The sequence below is a fragment of the Eutrigla gurnardus genome (genome assembly GCF_963514095.1).
Source record: "Eutrigla gurnardus genome assembly, chromosome: 23".
In the NCBI taxonomy this organism is placed as follows: domain Eukaryota; kingdom Metazoa; phylum Chordata; class Actinopteri; order Perciformes; family Triglidae; genus Eutrigla; species Eutrigla gurnardus.
Genome location: NC_139934.1, coordinates 1,810,964 through 1,833,807, shown reverse-complemented (window position 1 = coordinate 1,833,807; position 22,844 = coordinate 1,810,964). Strand labels below are relative to the sequence as shown.

The 22,844-nt window shown below is 44.5% G+C and overlaps 2 protein-coding genes across 4 annotated transcripts; one reads left to right on the top strand and one right to left on the bottom strand.

Annotated features, from left to right (window-relative positions):
* The first annotated feature begins 608 nt into the window (after positions 1 to 608).
* LOC311008823 (uncharacterized protein) lies at positions 609 to 21,761 on the top strand. Of its 3 annotated transcripts, none has more exons than XM_084002736.1 (8): positions 609 to 680; positions 976 to 1,011; positions 1,101 to 1,364; positions 1,448 to 1,687; positions 18,504 to 18,680; positions 18,842 to 18,949; positions 19,148 to 19,246; positions 20,141 to 21,761. In XM_084002736.1, the coding sequence occupies exons 1-8, from the start codon at positions 647 to 649 to the stop codon at positions 20,182 to 20,184; spliced, it is 1,002 nt and encodes a 333-aa protein (XP_083858862.1). In that variant the 5' UTR covers positions 609 to 646; the 3' UTR covers positions 20,185 to 21,761. The 3 variants fall into 3 exon arrangements, with proteins under 3 accessions (XP_083858862.1, XP_083858863.1, XP_083858861.1); XM_084002737.1 differs by lacking the exons at positions 18,504 to 18,680; positions 18,842 to 18,949; positions 19,148 to 19,246; positions 20,141 to 21,761 and adding exons at positions 2,684 to 2,866; positions 3,345 to 3,419; positions 6,903 to 6,986; positions 7,070 to 8,708; XM_084002735.1 differs by lacking the exons at positions 18,504 to 18,680; positions 18,842 to 18,949; positions 19,148 to 19,246; positions 20,141 to 21,761 and adding exons at positions 2,684 to 2,866; positions 3,345 to 3,419; positions 6,903 to 6,986; positions 7,070 to 8,708 and having other exon boundaries at positions 1,448 to 1,702.
* On the bottom strand, positions 8,842 to 14,087 carry LOC311008837 (coxsackievirus and adenovirus receptor homolog). Its single transcript, XM_084002756.1, has 3 exons — positions 13,959 to 14,087; positions 10,850 to 11,197; positions 8,842 to 10,367 (listed from the first exon to the last, which is right to left on the bottom strand). The coding sequence occupies exons 1-3, from the start codon at positions 14,017 to 14,019 to the stop codon at positions 10,138 to 10,140; spliced, it is 639 nt and encodes a 212-aa protein (XP_083858882.1). The 5' UTR covers positions 14,020 to 14,087; the 3' UTR covers positions 8,842 to 10,137.
* Positions 21,762 to 22,844: the final 1,083 nt, after the last annotated feature.

Sequence of the window (22,844 nt, the reverse complement as noted above, 5' to 3'; positions counted from 1 at the left end):
AGAGTAAAGTTTGTAAAGTTGGCAGAGCCCATTAATAGGATTTCATTTATAAAAAATAAATAAAGCTATAATAGTCAACAACAACAATAATAATAATAATAATAATAATAATAATGAATTTAATATATTTCTATTGATGTACTGTAATATCATACCACTACACACCATTTCTACACTATATGAATACTTTTACTCTGTTTTATTACATTACATTATAATATAATTATGTATGATTTATATATCAATACATAAATATTAAACTGTCCAGGTGTCTCTGTGAAGGACCGGTCACCTGCAACGTCTTTATTTTTTATTTTAAAATATATTTTATTCTTATATTTTATCATTTTATCCAAACGTCTTTTTATAGTTATCATGTATTCTATTTCTTCTCTTTGTGATGATTTTTTAGGAAATAATGACAAACTTGATATTATTTCCCCTTTATGTTTCTTTCTTTCTTTCTTTCTTTCTTTCTTTCTTTCTATCTTCCTTCCTTTCTTCTTTCTAAAATAACTAATGACCTTATTCTTCTTTGTCTTTTTTTCATGTTTTCTGATGAAGCTAAACCACGGGTGGGTGGGTGTGGGGGGGGTGGGGGGGGGGGGGGGTAGTTTAACTGACGGAAAATCAGTCTTCATCTGTGATGATGGGACGTGCTGCTCTCCTGCCGCTGCTCCGTGAGTACATGTGCAGTTTGAATCTGATTTATCTCGATTGATCAGCCTTGATCAGGGCGAGGAAACATTTGTACTGAATTCTTTGATCACATAAATGTATGTTATACAGGAAGGTTGAACAGTTAATTAAACGTTTACATCCTGTTTGTTTAAGAGATCGGCCCTGTGTTCAGTTCCGGTCTCCTTTTAAAGGATATATAAACTTTGTGCTGTTTTATTATTTTTTTGCAGTTTTGATTTTAAATTTTGAAATAAGTGTTGATTGTAAACCGAGCGGAGTTTCACTTCTCTCCAGTTGCGACGTCGCTGCTGAGCCGCTCCACAAATCGAGGTCAGTCGCCTCGTTCACACCGACGGTTACTGAACTCCAACACCAGCATCACCTCATGGTTTTACTTCTGATCTCATATGAAATCCCAGCAGCCTCTCTGACGGCGAGTCCCAGCAGCTCTCAGCTGTTTGAAGGAAAGTCCTTCTCTCTGAGCTGTGAGGACGACGGGGGTCCAGCTGGATGGACTCTGTGGAGGACCACAAGACAGGAAACCAGGACTCAGTGTGGTTACTGGGGGGAACCTGCTGGTTCTTCCTGCAGCCTCAGCTACATTGTCCCAGTGGACAGTGGAGTTTACTGGTGTGAGTCCGGAGACGGAGAAACCAGTAACACCATCAACATCACCGTCACTGGTAAGATCACACAATCCAAAATAAAAGTCGTCCCGCCAGAGTAAAGGTCTCGTTGTCAGCTGGACTTCTGTGTCTGTGTTGAGGTGGACCGGTGATCCTGCAGAGTCCAGTCCTCCCTGTGATGGAGGGACATGAGGTCACTCTGTCCTGCAGGACAAAGCCGACCTCCGACCTCCCAGCTGGTTTCTACAAGGATGGCTCCTTCATCAGGACTGAGCCTACAGGTCACATGACCATCCAGCATGTGTCCAGGTCTGACGAGGGCCTCTACACGTGTACCATCGGTGACAGAGAGTCTCCGCCCAGCTGGGTCACGGTCACAGGTGAGCAGGTCAAAGGTCAGTCTGGTTTCCTGTTATTGACTGAAAGAGTAGCACCTGGCTGAACACCGAGACCACAACCACCCGTGATGTCACAGAGTACTGACACACCCTCGAGGTTACTTCTGCATCACTGCAGAGAAGTGATGTCAGAGACACGCAAAACAATTACAAAGAGACACAAAACCACTACAAAGAGACACAAAACAACTACAAAGAGACTCAAAACCACTACAAAGAGACACAAAACAACTACAAAGAGACACAAAACAACTACAAAGAGACTAAAAACCACTACAAAGAGACACAAAACGAATACAAAGAGACACAAAACAACTACAAAGAGACACAAACAACTACAAAGAGACACAAAAGAACTACAAAGAGACACAAACAACTACAAAGAGACTCAAAACAACTACAAAGAGACACAAAACAACTACAAAGAGACTCAAAACAACTACAAAAAGACACAAAACAACTACAAAAAGACTCAAAGCAACTACAAAGAGACACAAAACAACTACAAAGAGACTCAAAACAACTACAAAAAGACACAAAACAACTACAAAAAGACACAAAACAACTACAAAGAGACTCAAACCAACTACAAAAAGACACAAACAACTACAAAGAGACACAAAACAACTACAAAGAGACACAAAACAACTACAAAGAGACTCAAAACAACTACAAAAAGACACAAACAACTACAAAGAGACACAAACAACTACAAAGAGACACAAAAAAACTACAGAGACACAAAACAAATGACACAAAACAAATACAAAGAGACTCAAAACAACTACAAAGAGACACAAAATGACTACAAAGAGACACAAAACGACTACAAAGAGACACAAAACAACAACAAAGAGACACAAAACGACTACAAAGAGACATAAAATGACATCAAAGAGACTCAAAACAACAACAAAGAGATGTAAAGAGACTAAGAGTGTTTTTAATTATTATTTATGTTTCTTATCTTATCATCAGGGAAACCCTCTATCACACCGCCTCCACCCTCCACTACTGTTTTTCCCTCCTCCCCTTCCTCTCCTCTTGTCTCCTCCCCCCCTCCTCTCTGGATATGGTGGTCTCTTCCATCCCTCTGTGGTCTGGTGCTGCTGGTTGTACTGGTTCTACTGGTGAGGCGATGTGTCCGCGGGAAACCTGAAGGTGATGCTCAACATTTCACGTCCCCATTTAGATTAAATATTGTTTACATTAATCTAAACCTTCTGTGTTCAGTGATCTATCTATCAATCTATCTATAGATAGAAAGATAGATAGATAGATAGAAAGATAGATAGATAGAATACATTTTCAGACGACAGGCAGGTTCCTTAGTCCACCAGAAGATGATTTCCGCTGCAACAGTGTCGGCATGTTTTGTGGTCAAGGTGTCTCTATGTTAACAGAAGCTCAAGTTTCCTGTTTTCTGATAAACACAAACGCCTCAGTTGAACATTGAACATGTTTTTACCACAGATCGGTTTTCTGCTCACAAAAACTGAAAGGGCAAATATAAAAATATATATTTCTATATATATATTGGGGTTGTCCTCAACAAATATGATTAGTATTAGTATTAATATTAGTACTTGCATCAGTACTTGCATCAGTACTTGCAGTAATGTCTTGCTGTATTTTCCAGAGAGAGATGGCGCTCCAGTCTACTCGTCAGTGAAAAGAACAGAAGTCGTGAGGCGTGAACCGAACAGGAAGAGAGGTGCAGCTGCTAATCAATACATTTACATCAAAGCTAACAGATTAGCTCCATGACTGGCTGGTGGAACATCTCTATTCATGTAGCGTCATCATCAGGTCGACCTGTCCGATGTATCCAATACACTCTATAGCCTCATTACTGCTAATCAGTTAATGTTGGCATGCTAACATGCTAAACTAAGATGGTGAACTTGTTGAACATTAAAGCTGATAGATGTTAGCATTTTTAGCATTCTTATTGTGAGCATGTTAGCATGCTGATGTTAGCATTTAGCTCAATGCACCGCTGTGTCCAAGTGCAGCCCATAAACTGTATAGAAGGCGTGGACGTAGTCACTGTGACTGACATCACTAATGGGTTTGTGGACTACAGAGTTTGGTCCTCACTATCTTGGTTTTTGGTTCACACTTCATGCATACGTGCATCTTTAGTAGTTTAGTTTCCATATAGACAACTGAATCAGCAACGTAATATAAAACAGCATCGTCTGCATAGAGATGCATTTTAATTTATGTACCTTCAGTATTTTAAGACCATTTCCTTCCAAGAGAGTGAATATTAGCTAATTATGTGCTGAAAACATTGGGTTGCCAGTGTATAGATACATCCTCGGATGCGCTGGGACACATCATCAGTGATGTTGTTTCCTGAGCTCATCGGGTGTTTCGGGTCTCTCAACATCAGACACCCTCCCTCAGGCGACCCTCGGTGATCAATCCCCGGCTTGTGTCCCAGCAGCGTTAGCCCACATTTCAGACCTTTTAATCCAAATCCACCTAGAGGCTCTCTCTGCAGCCTCTGTGGCGAACTTGATGGCTCTCCTCTTTGCAGCTCCTGAGATGCCAAGAAGGCTGTAGGCCCTGCACAGAGAACGTGCAGCGAAGCCCCGACATCCCACCTTTGGCTCACAGCGGGCTTTCCAGCCTCTCCTCCGACAATCTTCGATGAGCTCCTGGTATTTGAGTCGCTTGCGCTCATTAGCCTCTTCCATGCGGTCCTCCCAAGGGACTGTCAGTTCCAATAAGAGGACTTGCTTCGACGAGGCAGATGTCAGTACCAGGTCTGGTCTCAAGGAAGTTGATGTTACATATTCTGGGAATTTGAGTTGCCTGCCCAAGTCAACTCGCAGTTCCCAGTCTGATGCCGATGAGAGAAGACTGGCCGATGGTGTTGGCTTTGAGCGTGGCTTCTCTCCAGCCTTCACGAAGGGAATCGCCTTCCGGCTGCTGGCGTGTTTGTTGTTGGCCACTGTACTGGAGATGGTCTCAGCCACTGCCTTCAGCACCTGGTCGTGTCTCCAGCGGTAACGACCGCCTCCGAGAGCTGCGGGGCAGCTGCTCATGATGTGCTCCAGCGTGCCTCTTCCTGGGCAGAGAGGGCAAGTTGGAAGGTCACTCTTCCCCCAAACATGCAGGTTAGCTGGGCTTGGCAGCACGTCATAGACAGCTTGGACCATGAACTTAATGCGCTGAGGCTCTGCCTTCCAGATGTCATTCCAGGTCAGCTTCCTCTCCAGCGCTCCTTCCCACCTAGTTGATGCCCCCTGCTGCCGCATGCTCACCATCCTGCTGGCCCTCACATCCTCGACGCCTGCCCGCACCTCTTTCAAGATGAGGTCCCGCCTTTCCTTGCCCTGGGCCTTGTCGTACCGTGGCTGTGGGATGGCGCCCAGCCCTACTACACCGTGCCCACCATGGCCTTGTGTCTCAGTCGAGACTCTGCCAGCTCCAGCCCCTCTTGAGCTTTGAACTTCCTGCCTGTCCGAACCACAATGCCTGCTGATGCGACTCTGGTATCACTGGAGTCTCGGTAGACTAGTGCCTCTCTCGTACGAGAGACCCTGAATTCCTCCTCCAGGCTACAGAAGGGAAGCTGGAGTTTGTTGCTTCTGCCGTACAGTGCTGCACTCGTGAGACTGCGTGGCAGACCCAGCCATCTTCTGAGGTAGGAACTGATCTTTCTCTCCAGGGTCTCTACCGTGGACATAGTCACCTCATACACCAACAAAGGCCAAAGGATGCGGGGAAGAATGCCATGTTGGTACAACCATGCTTTGAACCTGCCAGGTAGGCCAGACTTGTCTACAGCGGACAACCAAGTTTCAAGCTTCGTGATGGTTGCCTGGATGGAAGCTGTGTCTCTGAGGCTACAGTCAAAAGTCTTACCCGAGCTTGTGACTGGTTTCTCAGTGATAGTTGGTATTGCTGTTCCATCAACAAGGAAGCGGAACTTGTCCACCACTTTTCCCCGCTTCAGGACCATGGACCTGGATTTCGTTGGTTTAAAGCTCATCCTAGCCCAGCTGATTAGCTTCTCCAGGCCCTGTAGGATCCACCAACTTGGAGGTTCTGGGCTCTGTGGGTTGTCTCCGGGCCGGGCTCCTCCTGCGTCTCACCAGGCGTTGATCCTGTGCGCTGTGCTGTATTCTCCTGTGCCAAGCATTTCATCCTGGCCTGGTGTATTTTTAGGCCGCGGTCGTTCTTGCAGACCTTTCCGCAGATGCATCTACTAATCATAGTCGATTGTCCGTTTTCCAAGGTCGTCATTGTAAGGTCCGTCCTATTGGGGTGCTCATCCTCCCCTCCTCTCGGGCTCCCCTGGGGGTGTTTTTCTGTGGGTCGATCTGTAGTTTGCTTGGGTTTCTCCCTTTCGGAAGATGCAGGTTGGGCTGCTAACCCTTCCTGCCCCGGTTGCCGTCTCTCCGTGCTGTCCACTGTCTCTCCAGTTGTCACCAAACTTTCTTGGTCGTCACCCAGCCTGTTCCTGGGAGTCACTGGTCAAGCCAGTGGAACAGTGTATAGATACATCCTTGGATGCGCTGGGACACATCATCAGTGATGTTGTTTCCTGAGCTCATCGGGTGTTTCGGGTCTCTCAACATCAGACACCCTCCCTCAGGCGACCCTCGGTGATCAATCCCCGGCTTGTGTCCCAGCAGCGTTAGCCCACATTTCAGACCTTTTAATCCAAATCCACCTAGAGGCTCTCTCTGCAGCCTCTGTGGCGGACTTGATGGCTCTCCTCTTTGCAGCTCCTGAGATGCCAAGAAGGCTGTAGGCCCTGCACAGAGAACGTGCAGCGAAGCCCCGACATCCCACCTCTATTGGCTCACAGCGGGTTTTCCAGCCTCTCCTCCGACAATCTTCGATGAGCTCCTGGTATTTGCGTCGCTTGCGCTCATTAGCCTCTTCCATGCGGTCCTCCCAAGGGACTGTCAGTTCCAATAAGAGGACTTGCTTCAACGAGACAGATGTCAGTACTATAGTAGTAATAATAATTATATTTCATCCACCTGCCATACATTATGCATTATTAATTTTCTGAAACTAACCATGGTTATACCGTTTAATACAGACTTGCTGTATGTTTGCAGCTGAAATCCATAAATTCTTATTTTAAAATAATAAATAACTGTAATGGTTGTTAATGAAGTGCTTTTGCGTTTCGGTGCTGTTATATTACTTGTATTGATATTATTTTCAGATTCGTCTGCAGTTTGTTCATCAGAGAAAATAACTACAGACGTCGGTTATGGAGAAATCGCGTTCAGAGCCGTCGGGAGCAGAGGTACAGCTGCTCTTCTTCATGTGTTCATTAAAATGTCGTCATCTTGTTCCCCGCTGATGCTTTACTTCTGTCAAACACCACAGAGGTCAAACCGATGGAGCCAGAGGTCGTCTACTCTTCAGTGAGGTCGACCTTCGCGCCTTCACACCAGTGAAGTCCAGCTGCTGGTTTTACTGGTCCCCAACTGGTCTCCAGAGATCCCTCTATTTATTAAATGACAAGTTTTGTTCGTCCTGCAGCTTCTGCTACTGCAAGGCGTTGTTGTATTTATATACAAATATAAAATATAGAAGGACATAAACTTAAGAACTTAAGTCAAGAAATCAATTAGTCACTTAAACTTAAAAGCTCAAAAAGTAAACAAACGTAAATTTGAACTCAAAACTGAACATGAAAAAACCTTAAACTTAAGTCTATTAAGTCAGTGAAGTGTTTTACAATCAATCAGTTAATGAATTAATGAGTCCGTGAATCAATTTAAACTTGAATCTTAAACTTAAAAAACTTGAAATTAGTAATTTAATCACCATTCATTCATTAGTGGATTGACAGAAATTAAAATACTGTTATTATGTTAATAATGTTATTAATAAAACTGCTGTTCTGAAAGTTCCCAGAATCCTTAAAGACTCTTTGAAGCTACTTCTTTACACGTCAGAGATGAAGAAAGAGAAGAAGAAAGAGAAGTATCACTCTTCTGTTTAGATAATTCATTATTTGTTTATTGTGTAGACACAGCACGTTTAGCCAGCAGGGGGCAGCACAGCAGAAACTGACAGCAAACCAAAAACAAACATGTTTACTGCATAAACTTCAGATCTGCACCGACTGGTTCTTATCTGCAGGCAGCAACGTGTTTGTGGTGGAGGATGGGCGTCACGGAAACCACGAGACGGGACACGAACACACCAATCAACATGCAGAGATCACAAACTAGTCCACATGATGATTCATATCCATGCATTTGTATTGTTTCATGTGGATTATAATTAAATGCTTATTGTTACCATCTGTTTCTTCCTGTAAACACTGAGTCCACTTCCCTGTTTGAGTCTGATCCAATAAAAGCAGCCATCCTGCTTCCTGAGTCTTCAAACTGCAGATTATCCGTGTTTCACCAACAGACAGAAAGTCTCGGCTCACAGCCAGCGGACATGAACTCAGAGGATAAACTGTCTGTTATTACTCAGATGGTTGAGGGAGGGGCAGTCAACCATGCAGAAAAACCTGGTTCCAGTCCAACTTCCTCATATCAGAGCCAACAGAAAGTCCTTCTCTGGCAGGAAGAGATAACGTGGGATGTTTAGTTTGAACTCCAACAGTAAACTTTCAATTCAAAGGAAAACATTGTGTATGACAATATAATATATATAATTATTCAATTAATACATGAATTAAATATTCAATATAACGAATAATTAACTTAAACTTAACCTAAGTCGGTGATCAAATAAAAAAAGATAGAAAGTCATGGATCAGTTAATCCACTGATCAAACTCCAAGAAGACAAAGTTCAAACTCGTTTCTCTCCAACAAACCACCGCCGTGTTTCTAGAAGCAACAGGAGCGTTTCAGTGAACCGTCGTGAGACTCGTGGGTTCAGGTTTCGGATTCACATCATATCTAAATTCAAACCTGTGACTTTCATGAGTCGTTATGTCTCAACATGTCGTTAACTGAAGAAGAAGAAGTTAGTCAGCTTCTCCCCAACCACATGGGGATTACCTCAAACACACTTCCTGTTTCATTGTTAGTCATCCGGGGCCGGCCCCACACGGACCAGATGGACCAGATGATCCACATTAATCAACACATTCATCTGCCAACGTTTGTGTGTCAGTAATAATCACTATGATTCATCTTTTCAGTGGAATTTATTTATTTATATATATATTTGTTTTTTAAGAATGTGAAAAAATAAAAATATTCCGATAGATACATGACAGCTTTAAAAGACATGAAGAAGAGTTCAGTACAGACACAAGCATTATTGTATAAATGTATATCATTGTCACAGACCTTTCCCTGAGAGTTTTAAAAAAGTTTTGTCCAATCGTTCTAACTTTTACACAAATGTCAGTAGTCAGCCGGATGGGGATCACCGGAACGTTTCCATCATCCTGTTGTTAAAATTAGTTGCTGTTTAGCTTTTCAAACATTTTCCCTGCCGTCAGGAAAATTTATATAAAAATACATTGATTTGATCCTGTTGAGACATTTATGTTAAATGTCGTAATTGGCAAATTAATGATCATTTATGGACAAACATAGGCAAATTAGGGTTGGGAAAAAAATCGATATTGCAATATATTGTTGTGCTCTCTGTCGCAATAAATAAATCGATACACTGACGGCAAATATCGATATTTTGGGTCTACGGGTTTTTTTAGACTCCCGTCGGTGCGTCTAAGAGTTTACGGTTCTCCGGAGCGGATCCGCGGGGGCCGCCCGCTGCCCGGGGGTCGGTCTGAGCTCCAAGCGGGTTTCACACAGCCTTGAGGGCATGAGTGCCGACTTTTCGGCCGGGTTTGATTGCCTATTTACGGGCAGGATTCCGAGCGGCGCGCTAGAGTTTACGGTTCTCCGGACGGAGCAGAACTGCGGGTTTGCGGTGCGTAATTGTAAGCGTGGCCGTGTTCTGGCCGGTGCTGTTGTGAGGTTCAAGCGCTTTTCACACAGCATTGAGGGCATGCGGACCCACTTTTCGGCCAGGCTCGATTGCCTATTTACGGGCAGGATTCCGGGCGGCGCGTGTTTACCGTCCGCCGGAGGGTCCGCATGTGTGGATCCGCGGAGCCGTGTGCTGCCCGGTGTTGCTGTGAGCTCCAAGCGGTTTGAGGCCCGACTTCCCAGGTACTGGATGGGTGAACATAACTCTGCACATAATTGGTTGCATACTGAAATGTGCCCAATATTTCATTTAATTCTGATGTTATTCTTATCTTGTTTAGCTATTGTTAAACTAAAACGGGCCCAAGTTTACATAAAACAAGTTGCTACTGACTTTTCAGTATCAGAAAGCACTGTCCTGGTTTACATAAGACATGTTATTAATGTTCATGCACTTTAATGTGTCCAGCTGGACAGTGTTTATTCATTTGTACATTGTACGAAGTTTTGGAATTTATTTTTTATGCATATTTTTTCTTTTTCAGTCACAGTCTGCCAGGCTAACGACCTCCATCTCAGCAGACTGCAATCCAGCACTGACATGCTTTACCCATAAGCCTCGGCTGCGCCGATACATAACTAAGCCAATCGCCGCCATCATCACCACCACCGCACCAATGATGGACAGAGCTGGTATTATGTGACTTCTCCCTCCATCCTTGTCTCCTACTTCCTCGCTTCCTTCCATCCCTTCGCGTGGCCCTGTGTGACCTACGGAGGAGACAGGCATGACATCATCATCATCATCGTCAAACCAACACACCCCATATGGAACGGTCATATTCAATACATTTCAATAAATTTGGTACTTTCTAATCTAGTAAATTTGCGATTTTTTTCTGGTAAAAGTCTCATAATATTGCCCACCTCTCTCTGCTCCGTTTGTTTTGTTTTTAACCAATGGTCCTAATACGACATCGTGGTCTTGAGGAACGCAAAATAAATAAATAAATGAAAAAGTGAATATTCCTACTAGACATGGTAAAGTACTGAATGATCTTAAATACACTTCTTCTGTGTTCTCTGAATACCAGAAGTCTATCTGAAGGACCGGATCTTGAGACCCACCCGGGTTCCTGACCCTCAGACTCACCCGGGTTCGTGACCCCCAGACTCACCCGGGTTCATGACCCCCAGACTCACCCGGGTTCATGACCTCCAGACTCACCCCGGTTTGTGACCCTCAGACTCACCCCGGTTCGTGACCCTCAGCTTGATGGTGTTGAAGATGTCCAGGGCGTTCCTCCTTCGGCGCCGGCCGTTCCCCAGGCCGAGCCCACATTGGTACGTTCCGGTGTCGTTCAGGGTGACGTTCTTCAGAACCACCGAGGCGTCTCCATCCTTCATCTCTGGATCATTCAGCATCACCCGGCCGTAGTAAGTTTCCTGGTACTGCTTCCCTGCGAGGCGGTTGTCCCGGTAGAGGAAGACGAACTCATCCTCGGGGAGATCTGGTCTACTCCACGTCAGCAGCTCAACCACGCTGTTCGGCGGGCCGCTACACTTTAGAGTGACGTCTTCTCCGATCTCCAACGTTACGTCTGAACAAAAACCAGAAAATAGAAATGTCACGACCTACTGATGCTACAGAACCATACTAAACCATATTGTGCTTTTTTTAAATATAAATACATTATGTTCAAACAACTAGAGCCGTATAACATTCCCGAGGATTACCGAAGTATTCCGATTTCCACGGATATTTACGAACCAATAGAAATAAATGAGAACGTGGTTGCAAACTACAAATCACTTCTAACTGGATGAACTTTTTCTACAACTTCTGGTCAATTATTCAAGGTTGATGGACCGCCTCTCTTAGGCCCCGCCCCCTTCTCTTGGATACGTTCCAGGCGAGGCAATAGGCTCGTTGGAGATGAGCCAGGCCGGCGCAGAATCGATCGGCAGTGATCGCAGCACAATGCATGCTGGGTAGTTTTGTGTCCGACTTGATCCGACTTCAAGATCAAGGCGGTTTTAGAGCCAGGCGCCGCAGTTGCTCTCAACCGACTGCAAGCCCCGGGGCATGATGGGAAACACCATCATCTAAGAGCTGATTGGCTCTTAGTTTTGACAACAAACAGCATGTTTTGTACAAAATGCAGATTTCCTGTGTGGGTGTAATATTTAACGCTAGATCGTGGTTGAGAATATTAATAATAATCATAATAACGACAATAAAAAAGGTTATTTATATAGACCAGAGGGGTATTCCATCAAACTCGCTAAGCGCAAAGCCGGGCTAATTTGGATAAGCCTCGCTACCTTTAGCGAGAGTTGCGTTCCATCAACGTGACTTGAGGCACTCTCCGCTAAGTAACCATGGGAATTTATCCCACCAAACTAGCCTGCTCCGGGGCAGGCTAACCATCAGGCTTACTTTAGCGGGGGTTTCAGAGAAGTCCGTCTGTCGGAAACAACTGTACCAGCAGAACGTTCCGCCAAGACTAGTCCTCGTGATTTCATCACGTGAAAGACCAAAAATTACATATATGAAGTACAAACTATATTTGCATCAAGTGTCTAAGAATACATGCTTGCAATTAAAAATTATGAATAAATCGTTTATTTCCTGAACACCGACTATCTAAATACATATCTATTTCTTGTGTTGCTAGTCTCCCAGTTGGGTGAGTGGTGATGCACCTGCCCCCAGGTGCAGGCAGTCCGTGTTCATATCCCGTCCAAGACGTCTTACAAATACATTTTTTTTGATTGCATAATTCTCTGTAGATCAGAGAATTAGACCAACATTTTACTTAAACTATGATAAATATGTCATACAATTTCCCCAGAACCCAAATATAACTTGCAAAAACATGATAGATATAAAGATGTTATTATTAATAGCATGTTATAGATCCCAATGACAAAGGCATTGCTGCATGCAATTTACAGCCACATAAATTCCTTTCAGGTGAGTTCATTAATAGGTTCATTGAATGTATTCATTAAATTGTTGCGATAAATGAGTTGGTCAATGTAGATGCATTTACTAGGCCTATCTAAAAGAGAGAGAGAGAGAGAGAGAGAGAGAGAGAGAGAGAGAGTTCCGGCCAAAGAAAGAAAAAGAGACGACTATGGACGGGAATTGAACCGTGGCCGGCTGCATGCAAAGCCGGCGCGTTACCTCTACACTATCCTCACATTAGAGAAAACGTAGTCAGTATTATATTAGAACATGTTACTCTTAAAGGTACTTCCGTATTTAATCGCTCGGTAATTCTTGCCCAAGCAGCCTCGTGATTTTTATTTATCACTACAGTATTCCCTTTATTGGTTATGATGGGTTTGTACTCCTCATACAGTTCCATCAATAATTTTTGCGCTGGTCTTTTCTGCCATTTTCTCGATGATTCGACATTCACGGTTCTGGTCTGGCTTCATATCCCGTGAACGGCGTAACACAAGACAACTTTAACCTGGCTTGAATTAGCCTCAACAAGGCGCGCCTGAAATGCGTTAATGGAACGGGTTTAGCCGCAAGTGGAAGTTGGCGTTAGTTCTAACCAGGCTTAACCAGGTAAGCGCCGCTTTAATTAGCGAGTTTGGTGGAATACCCCTCAGGGGTGGTCTGTCCTGCATGTTTTAGGTTTCTCCAAGTCCTCTTACACACCTGATTCTAATGATGTGCTCGTTATCAAGCAACTGAAGCTGGTCACAGGTTTGAAAACCGTTCAGTCGGGTGTGTCAGAGCAGGCAGAAACCTCAAACATGCAGGACAGTAGCTCTCCAGGACCGGACTTGGGCACCCCTGATATAGACCTTATCAAAACGAGCAATTACCCTACATGTGCTTTCAGAGGCAGATAAAAAAACCCAGATGTCAAATCTTCCAAGGACGATGGAAACTGTCCAAGTGGAGCTCAGCTTTTAGGCTCCGCCTCCTGTTCTCATACCATATCTCCAACGAGCCTAATATAAAACAGGGGGGGGGCGACTCTGTATCTGATATAAACAGATAATTGAACATTATTATTGTAAAATATAATTTGATAAATAAACAGTTCCTCTGAGTGAGTCATGGAGTCATTGATGTACTTTTAGCTTTTTAATTTGAACAAACATGAGATCAACATGGACCCATATATAATACAAACTTTATTAACTCAAAACAAAATACAAAAGTACACCCCTCCCCCTCTATAATAACATCCTATCATGTTCCAGAAGATAGAAGTAGATAAAAGTATCAAACCACGTTAAAATGCATCAGAATACAGAAAAGGCTCGGAGGTCGCAGCTAAAAACAAATATATTCCGTTTCCGGTGGCAGGTTTTCCGAAAAGCGCACGAGCTCACCTTCACTCAAGGCGCCGCTCAGCAGGACGAGGACCAGCGTCCCGGGTCCTAACAGATACATGACGGGGAGACCAGAGTCCGGCTCAGACAGGCTCAGTGCGGCACCGTATCCGGATGTTAAAGTGGTGGTTTACAACGAGAGAAACCAGATAGTGCTGCTGCCCTGAAGCCACGCCCCCTCGCTCCCCCGCCCCCCCTCATTCTCTAGCGTTTACAAGAAATCACGTGACAAGGATGCTGCATTCAGGTTGCGTCGGACATCAATTCAAATCTCATTTTTACTGTAATTTACCTTAACATAACTTACTTTAAATGATAAAACATGAAGCCTTTTGAATGAGAGGCTGAACGACTTCAGAAACCTAAAGCGAGTCCAGTTACCGACGATGAAGCGTTCAAAGACCACCAGGAACCCGGATGACTGACGATATTCACAGACATTGAACGCTCATTTCCAGTAAACCGGGTCGCAGGATGGGTTTCAAACCACCAGGTGGCAGCAGAGTCGTCCACATGTCCTCAGTCCTGCAGCAAGTTCCCAGTTCAAGTCTTCTAAAGTCAGAATTCAGATTTTTGATTCCCTCTGACTTCTGAAGGAAAAACTTGAGTTTGAATGAATGTTTGATGTATTTTCTGGATTATTACTGGAGCTCACGACAGAACATTCATCAGTAAAAGAAGCGTGGGGGTCGGATTAAGTCCCTGAGGGTTCAGGGTTCGAGCCTTTTGGGGGGGCGTTGAGTTCAGGACCCAAACAGATCACAGGAAAAGATGAAGACAGGAAGTAAAGCAAACACATCACGGAAAGAGACTACAAAATAAAACAGGAAACCAACAACCCCAAACACGGCTGACAGAAACTACAGAACAGAGGGGTCCAAAAACACTGGGGCTTTCTCATTGGTCGAGCTAGACGTCAGTTCACGGAGGAGGCGGGATCACCGCGTGTCTGTGTTCAAACTCGGACATCAGTTTAGGCTAATTCCTATCTTTCTTTAAATGTTACCATTGGAGAGAGATTATAATTGATAATTAAAGGTGTCTTTCTGACTCCGCCCCCCACGGGTGAACCAATCAGAATCAGGGTAGGTGGCCGGGGATTTACAAACTTCGGTGCCGGGTTCAGTTTCAGAAACAGGGACTAAAAAGATTCAAAACAACAGACAAACGATTTCGCCCCGCCCTTAGCGTCCGATCAATCCGATCAGCTGCAGGGCGCCCGATCAATAACTGATATCCAGTGAGGGGGGGACTTCTGGAGGGCGTCTCCTCGGAACAGAAATAACAAAAAGAATCTGCGTTTCCGGGTCAAATAAGAGCGTCGGGATGCAGCCTCGTCATTCGGCCTGAGGGGGCGCATTGGAGCTGCACACACACACACACACACACACACACTCTGATGGTGCCGATGTGGGGTCCGGGTGATCTTCTGCTGAAAAGCGGGTCACATTAGAATAAGGAGGCCAAGAGAAAGAGCGTTTGCAGACCCTGCAGCGCGGTCACTTCCTGCATCTGGTTAACACCCGATGTACGACCGTGCCATCCGATTATCTGACGAGCGATTGAGGAAGCAAAGCCGTTTCTTGATATTAGCAGGAAGGACGAGGGTTGAACCAGACCTCCTGTGATGATGAGACGGACATCACTGCTCTGTAAGTACGATCCACATGTAATCAATAGATTACCATGTAAGACCTTGTTGATCAGCTCTGATCGGTCAACACTGAAATACAAGAAACAATATGATTTTATCACTTATCAAACAATATGACTTTATCATGTTTAAGAGTCGGTCAAAAACAGATCTTTAGATAAATAGATGATGAAAAAACAAGATTGTAAATTGTTTATTTGTAATATATGTATGGAAGCCCACTACCGCCAGAAAAAAGAGAGAAACTTTCTCAAAATATGACACTAACTCAATATTTTGAGATAATTATTTGAAGAAAGTTTTGCCTTTTTTTTCTGGGCTTCCATATAGATGCATGAAATACCTACGACTGTAATACTTTTACTACATGCTATGATAATGAAAGCTATAATCGTGTAATATTATTTGCTCTCGGTTAGATCAGGATTCTGTGATCTCCAAAACTAGTTCGGGAAGTTGTGCTGCGGATTAAATCAATTAAAAATTAAATATGCAACAGCTTGAGTAGAGCCTGAATAGAAATATTAAAAGAAATATTAAAAAAAGTCTAAATTTAAATGAATAAAATATCCCAGGATGTAACAGAAAAGACTCTTTTCCATCGTTAATACCCTCACATCGTCGAGGTTAAGGTGGTTTTGTTGTCTTAAATCTAAAATGACATTAATTCTACATTTAATATCCAACAAAGTTTAATTTGAGGTCGGGAGATATTTACTTTTTTTCTGTTTTTCTTTCTGATCAAACCAACATGAGTCCGTTTGTCTTCAGTGCTGGTCTTGCTGCTCTGCTGTCGGACAGACGGAGGTGAGTCACTTCACACTAAAGCTGGAATCAAATGTTTATTCATCCATTGTGTTATTTCAACAGTTTGTACATTAAATGTTATTTATGTGAGTTTAAGTTAGGAGCCAACAATCAAATTCATTACATTTCACATTAGTGGATTTTGTTATTTTGGGCCCGTGTCCAAGCTTATTGTCTTCATTTTATTGTTTTTTTTTTAACAACGCAGTTGATGAAAAATAAATTGTCCAATTTGTTTTTCGCTTATTTTTTTGTAATAAAAGTCTAAAGTCTGAATGCTTTGTTAGGTCTGTCTGCAAGACCACAAGATAACTACTGTTAAAACACTGGTTTTCTGAATGGAGTCTGGTTGATGGTGCTAGGCTACGCTAACATTGTAGCTGCTCCATCAACACTCCATATAAGGTCATCTAGACATAAATACAGCAGAGACCTTGTTGTTTGGAACACAGACAGTCTCTGGTTCCTCCACATAGCCTGGTCTGGTCTCTGGACTCATGTGAGCTACTGTCTAGACCTCTGGGGGACCACAGACAGTCTCTGGTTCCTCCACATAGTCTGGTCTGGTCTCTGGACTAATGTGAGCTACTATCTAGACCTCTGGGGGACTACAGACAGTCTCTGGTTCCTCCACATAGTCTGGTCTCTGGACTAATGTGGTCTATCTAGACCTCTGGGGGACCACAGACAGTCCCTGGTTCCTCCACATAGTCTGGTCTGGTCTCTGGACTAAAGGCGAGTCCACACAGGAAGAACTGCCCGACTCGCGTCGGTAAATGAAGTCGGGCTACTTAATATGGCCGACTCGAACAACGACATGGGTGGTTCACACCGACGGAATTACAGCCGACGCTGTACGTTCCGCGCTTGCGTGAGATGTAATGTCTCCAAAACAACAGGCGGCGCTAATCTGTATTGTGGGCCAAAAAACACGAAAAACGGAAGTAGCCGAGAGAGTGTGTCGACACCTTCTTCGATTCCACTGTTTATCTGGTATGTTTACCATCGTCACTTCCGGGCTTCACTGATTCGCTAGTCAAGCTGCTAGCCTCCACCAATCAGAATGGTAAAAGAATGACCGACTCGAATGGCGGATTACACATTTGAATCGGCTGAAATGAACGCCGACGTGGCCGATTCGAGCGACCACACCAAGCAGACTCATGTCACGGACGCCGACTCTCTCAAAGACGCCAATTTTCGGTCCGGTGTGGACACTTAATGTGGTCTACTATCTAGACCTCTGGGGACCACAGACAGTCTCTGGTTCCTCCACATAGTCTGGTCTGGTCTCTGGACTAATGTGGGCTACTATCTAGACCTCTTGGGGACCACAGACCCAGGAGATGACTCGGTAAGCTCTGTGAAACCCATCTGGTCATTCAAAGAAAACTCCTCCTCTTCCAGTTCGTCTGACTACGAGTCCCAGCAGCCTCCAGTTCTTCCGCAGGACTTCCTTCTCTCTGAGCTGTCAGGACGACGGGGGTCCAGCTGGATGGACTCTGAGGAGGACCACGAAAGAAGAAACCAGGACTCAGTGTGGAGATGGTGGCTGGGGGAAACCTGCTGGTTCCTCCTGCACCCTCAGCTACATTTTCCCAGTGGACAGTGGAGTTTACTGGTGTGAGTCCGGAGACGGAGAAACCAGTAACACCATCAACATCACCGTCACTGGTAAGATCACACAATCCAAAATAAAAGTCGTCCCGCCAGAGTAAAGGTCTCGTTGTCAGCTGGATTCTGTGTCTGTGTTGAGGTGGACCGGTGATCCTGCAGAGTCCAGTCCTCCCTATGATGGAGGGACATGAGGTCACTCTGTCCTGCAGGACAAAGACGACCTCCGACCTCCCAGCTGGTTTCTACAAGGATGGCTCCCTCATCGGGACTGAGCCTACAGGTCACATGACCATCCAAAATGTGTCCAGGTCTGACGAGGGCCTCTACACGTGTACCGTCAGTGACGGAGAGTCTCCGCCCAGCTGGGTCACGGTCACAGGTGAGCAGGTCAAAGGTCATTAAGTCTTCAACTCCAACTGCATCCAAACCAAACTCATTTGTTCTAATTATTCTTGGGTTCATTTCAGGGAAGCCCACCATGACACCCACTCCTAAACCTGGTTCCGATCCTATTCCAACTGGTTCCGATCCTATTCATACTGTGTTGCATACTGTGTTGTGGTCTACTGCCTGTCCCGGGATTCTGGTCCTGCTGGTCCTGCTGGTCGTTCTGGGGAGAACATGCATGCATAGGAACCGTACAGGTTAAACTTAGAGTGTTACCTTTCAAAATGACCACCATGAGGTCCATTCAGTGTGCTCCGGAGCTTTGGATCGTATCACATGACCTTCCTCTGCAGGTGACGTTTAGACAGTGAAGTGTTGATAACGATAAAACCTGATTCAAATTTCTGTTCCGTTTCAGTTTCAGCTGCTGGAGTAGAAGTTCCAAATGATGACATCACGGATGACATCACATACAGTGATGTCAAAATATCCCGTAACCTCCAACGGCCAATCAGAGTGAGCAGAGGTAACTGGGATGCAATTCAATTCAAACAACTTTATTAATCCCACGAGTGGCAATGGATCAATATTTCATGATGTCCTTTTCTAAAACTACAAGAACATACGTGTTAACGACTGTAGCAGGAGCTTCACTCATCCTTAGTACTAGTACTCTGTAGTATCAGTTGTACCTGCAGTCATGTAGTCTGCGTGTGTTTTCCAGACAGAGATCCGGCTGAAGTCTACGCCGCAGTGAGGCGGCCGGAGGACGTCTGCTACGGACCAATCACCTTCAAAGACGTCAGGTCCAACAGGAGTGGAGGTACGTCAGCTCTTCTTCGTCTCCGTCGTGGACCAACAGTCCAAACATCTGCTGAAAGAACCGGAGATTTACTCAAACAAGCAGCAGGACAACGTCACTCTGTTGGGGGACTACTTTCAGCGGTGGATTAATCTACATTTCCTGCTCCAGTTAGATGTTTAAATACAAAGCAGAATAGCAATGCACTTGATTCTTGTTTTAACATTTCTGCATGCAACAACCAGCAGCGACTTCCTCATGGTTACTGTGAATCTGAAGCGCGTTGGCTTCCAGCCAGAGTCTGGTCTGCTTCACAGAAAGGGTGAAGGGAGGCGAAGCTGTTTTAATCGAAGTGAGGAGCATTGCGGTCGTCCAGTTTCCTGTTTCATATAAATAACCTCCAGTGACGTCGGGTCTTTAGCCATAAACACGACCATAAGATACGACAGAATTCACCTCGAGTTGTCTCTGAAAAATGACAATGTAAGAATAAAACACAGCAGAGTCCAGATGCAAGTTTGATACCAGGTGAACTCGGTGCCTACGTGAACAACAAACTAACATGGATTTGCAATGGAAGACTCACTGAGCTGCAACAAAACAATCAGTGATGTTTGAACCAAATACAACTGCAGCCATGGCAACAGAGGAGGAAAGAAGGCGGTCCTTGTTGCCATGGTGTTCTACCTGGAACCCAATCAGGCTCAGGTTTGGCTCATCAGCTGTAAAACGTCCTCAAAGAGGAGAAACCTCTCCCGGTGCAATGCTAACTTGCTAACTTGCTATCACGTGATCTTCAAAGGTAATACGACTGTTAGCTTGCTAGTGTCTTCTTGGTTATAACATATAGATCATAGCATCAGAAATGGAACTTCTTTTTACATTTGGAGGATTTGTTTCTCATCTTGTGTCCAGAGTTTCCACCAGAGCCAGAGGTCGTCTACTCGTCACTGAGGTAGACCAGTCCAACCAGTGAAGTCCAGCTGCCATGGAACTGGTCCCTGAACGCCTCACACGTCTGACTTCTCTTTTAATTTGTATATGTTTAAGTTAAAATGGGACGCATGCAACCACAGCTACTCAGATTTAGAGCATTGTTTTCTTCCATAAGTGTATTCTAGTGGTCAGGGTTTAAAAATAATAACTAACCTTTTTGTTGTTTGTATTTTATCTGTGAAGTCGCTCCTATTAATAAACTTTGGTGCCACTAACTGTTTTCCTCGTGTGGTTGAGAAGGTTTCACAAAGCTGCTGGATGGGACATTTGACTTGTTCCTGTTGTGGTTAACCGAAACGCCATTCGAGTCTCTACTGCTTGTAAACAGCTTTGATACGGAGCCCGAGCCGGAGTCAGTGGAGATCTACTGTGTTTGACCACATGTCTGCTGCTGGTGAACATACATGTCATTTTGCAGCCTGCAGATCTTCCCTCCTTTAAATAGTCTGCCCCCTAGTGGTGTTGTAATGCAGCACCACAAACAAACCAGGCTGTTGATGTCCAGCAGCACCACACTGAGCATGCAGTGATCAAGCTCCCACAATGCTTTTTTAAAATTGTTTATGACGCAATGTAGAGATCTTCTTCATGATCCAGAACCAGGAGCTCATTCCTCATGAATACAGAAATATTTAAAAAATAAAAGGCAGCCCTCTCATCGGCTAAAAGAAGAAAAAAAACATAACATCTAAAAGTTAAGCTTTGTTGAAATTAATTGATTATTCATGTAAAATTGCCTCAGTGTCTTTTCCAGTATGTGTGAATGTGATGCCCAAAAGGAAAAGCATTCTTAATGCAGTCAAACAGCCAGCAGGTGGCAGTGGTTAGCTTTAACTCTCCAGAGGAGAAGCGGAGGATCATTAGACAAAAACATTTATATTCATGTATATTTTGCACGACGCAGGCCAGTGCTGACATCATACGCAGAACTTTTTCACCCTCACATGCATCGCCCGTTGTTTGGGGGTCTCGTGACCCCACAAAGGGGGTATAATCTAGTACTTTGAATGTCTCTGGGATGTACTAAATGAACCCTGGGGAACCACTGCACTGTAACCAGAAGATAAAGACGTGAATAATTGAACGGAAACATTTAAAAGTCTGGAAAATACAAAAAGGGTGATTGCCGTGACAACGTGTGCTTAAAACAGCCTCACTCGGGGCACCGATTGTTACCGGGGCTAAGTCCGCACTGCAGTGGGGTTTCACCCTCACGTTGTCCTATCTTAATAAAGGCCCCAACAAATTGCCTCGTTGAAACTAAGAGAGGCGTCGCTCGATCTGAGTAAACAAGAGGGAACGCCTTTTTCCATCTGTGACTTCATGTAAACTCACAGGTTTGTGTTTCTGCCTTGTCCGTACATCGGCATCTTGAGTTTACACAACACACAAAGTGAACATTTATGTACGTGACGGAGGGTAGATCCGTTTCCCGCCGGTGGGAGTGGAAACACACCTTCTGAGAAAGCAGAACATGTGGCTTCCCATTCAGGTGTTTCTGTGCAAAGACACACCCATGAAGTCAGACTTCATCTCCACAGAAGGACGGATCGGAAAAAAGCACCTGAGCCGAGCGCCCTTCAGACTCACCTACATTAAGTCAACATAACGGACGCCCTCACAACTGATTCAAACTGGTTTTCAGTTTCATGATGACGTGATTGCTGACTTTGCGACAAGTTATTTAATTTAAATACACATTCTGTATTTTATTTGTATCTATATGCTACAATCAGTGGTGTAGTGGAGGGTATACGCAGGTATACGGGGTATACCCACCTCTTTTTCTGGCAGTTTGCAGTATACCCGCCTATCAGCCAGAAAGCCATTGGACTATATAGGAGAGTATACACAGTTCCTCCTCTGTAACCTCCCATCTACCTAGCAGTACACCCACCTCATCAGCTACCACTACACCACTGGCTACAATTCTTTGTTCTCTCATTTGTATCTGCATTTACAAGAGCAACCCCCCCCCCCCCGGCTAAAGGCTTGGCCACAAAGAATGCGGGGGAGCAAAAAAGTGCTGAGTAATTGATTATGGACACACGTGGCTTCCTCTTTCCCCTGCTCAAGCATGACAGAGATCACATGATCATCGTCTGGGCCCACGGCCAGTGAAAACATGTAGGATCGGAAACAAACGAGGAACCGTGTCTACCCAAAGCAAACAGACAAAAAATACTTGGGTTATTTCCATATCTGGCTGGAATTCCAGCCTTGGGTGGGGTTTTACACCTGGTCCCGATCAACGGAAAAACACAGTTCAGTGACGTCAAGAACACAAACGTAAGTCATTGCTAACTGTTTCTGCAACAGTGCATCGCAGAGGAACTAAAATGTCCCTGAAGGAACCGCCAGATAAACCAACAGGTCCTGTACGCTCACAATACTACAAACATATTGAGTAAATAAGGATTCTCCCTGCAGAGTCACTTCAGTATCCCAGAGGCATGAGCTGGTGGAATAAGCATTACATCATGTTATCAGTGTTAATAACTGACCTCAGAGCTCATGAGTCTTACATTCTCTAACGCATCAACATGATGGAGCATGAGGAATGCCTGATATTAGGCCGGTAGTCAGCTTGCTAACGCCACCATGCTTTCCTGCTATATAACGG

What these genes read in the sequence shown, in the direction of transcription:
- LOC311008823 (XM_084002736.1), top strand. Translation starts at nt 647, where the DNA reads ATGATGGGACGTGCTGCTCTCCTGCCGCTGCTCC. An exon ending in GAGCCGCTCCACAAATCGAG is followed by an intron (nt 1,012 to 1,100) that starts GTCAGTCGCCTC and finishes ATGAAATCCCAG; the next exon opens with CAGCCTCTCTGACGGCGAGT. An exon ending in CAGGTCCAACAGGAGTGGAG is followed by an intron (nt 19,247 to 20,140) that starts GTACGTCAGCTC and finishes TCTTGTGTCCAG; the next exon opens with AGTTTCCACCAGAGCCAGAG.
- LOC311008837 (XM_084002756.1), bottom strand. Translation starts at nt 14,019, where the DNA reads ATGTATCTGTTAGGACCCGGGACGCTGGTCCTCGTCCTGCTGAGCGGC. An exon ending in GAGCGGCGCCTTGAGTGAAG is followed by an intron (nt 11,198 to 13,958) that starts GTGAGCTCGTGC and finishes GTTTTTGTTCAG; the next exon opens with ACGTAACGTTGGAGATCGGA. An exon ending in GCTGAGGGTCACGAACCGGG is followed by an intron (nt 10,368 to 10,849) that starts GTGAGTCTGAGG and finishes TCTCCTCCGTAG; the next exon opens with GTCACACAGGGCCACGCGAA.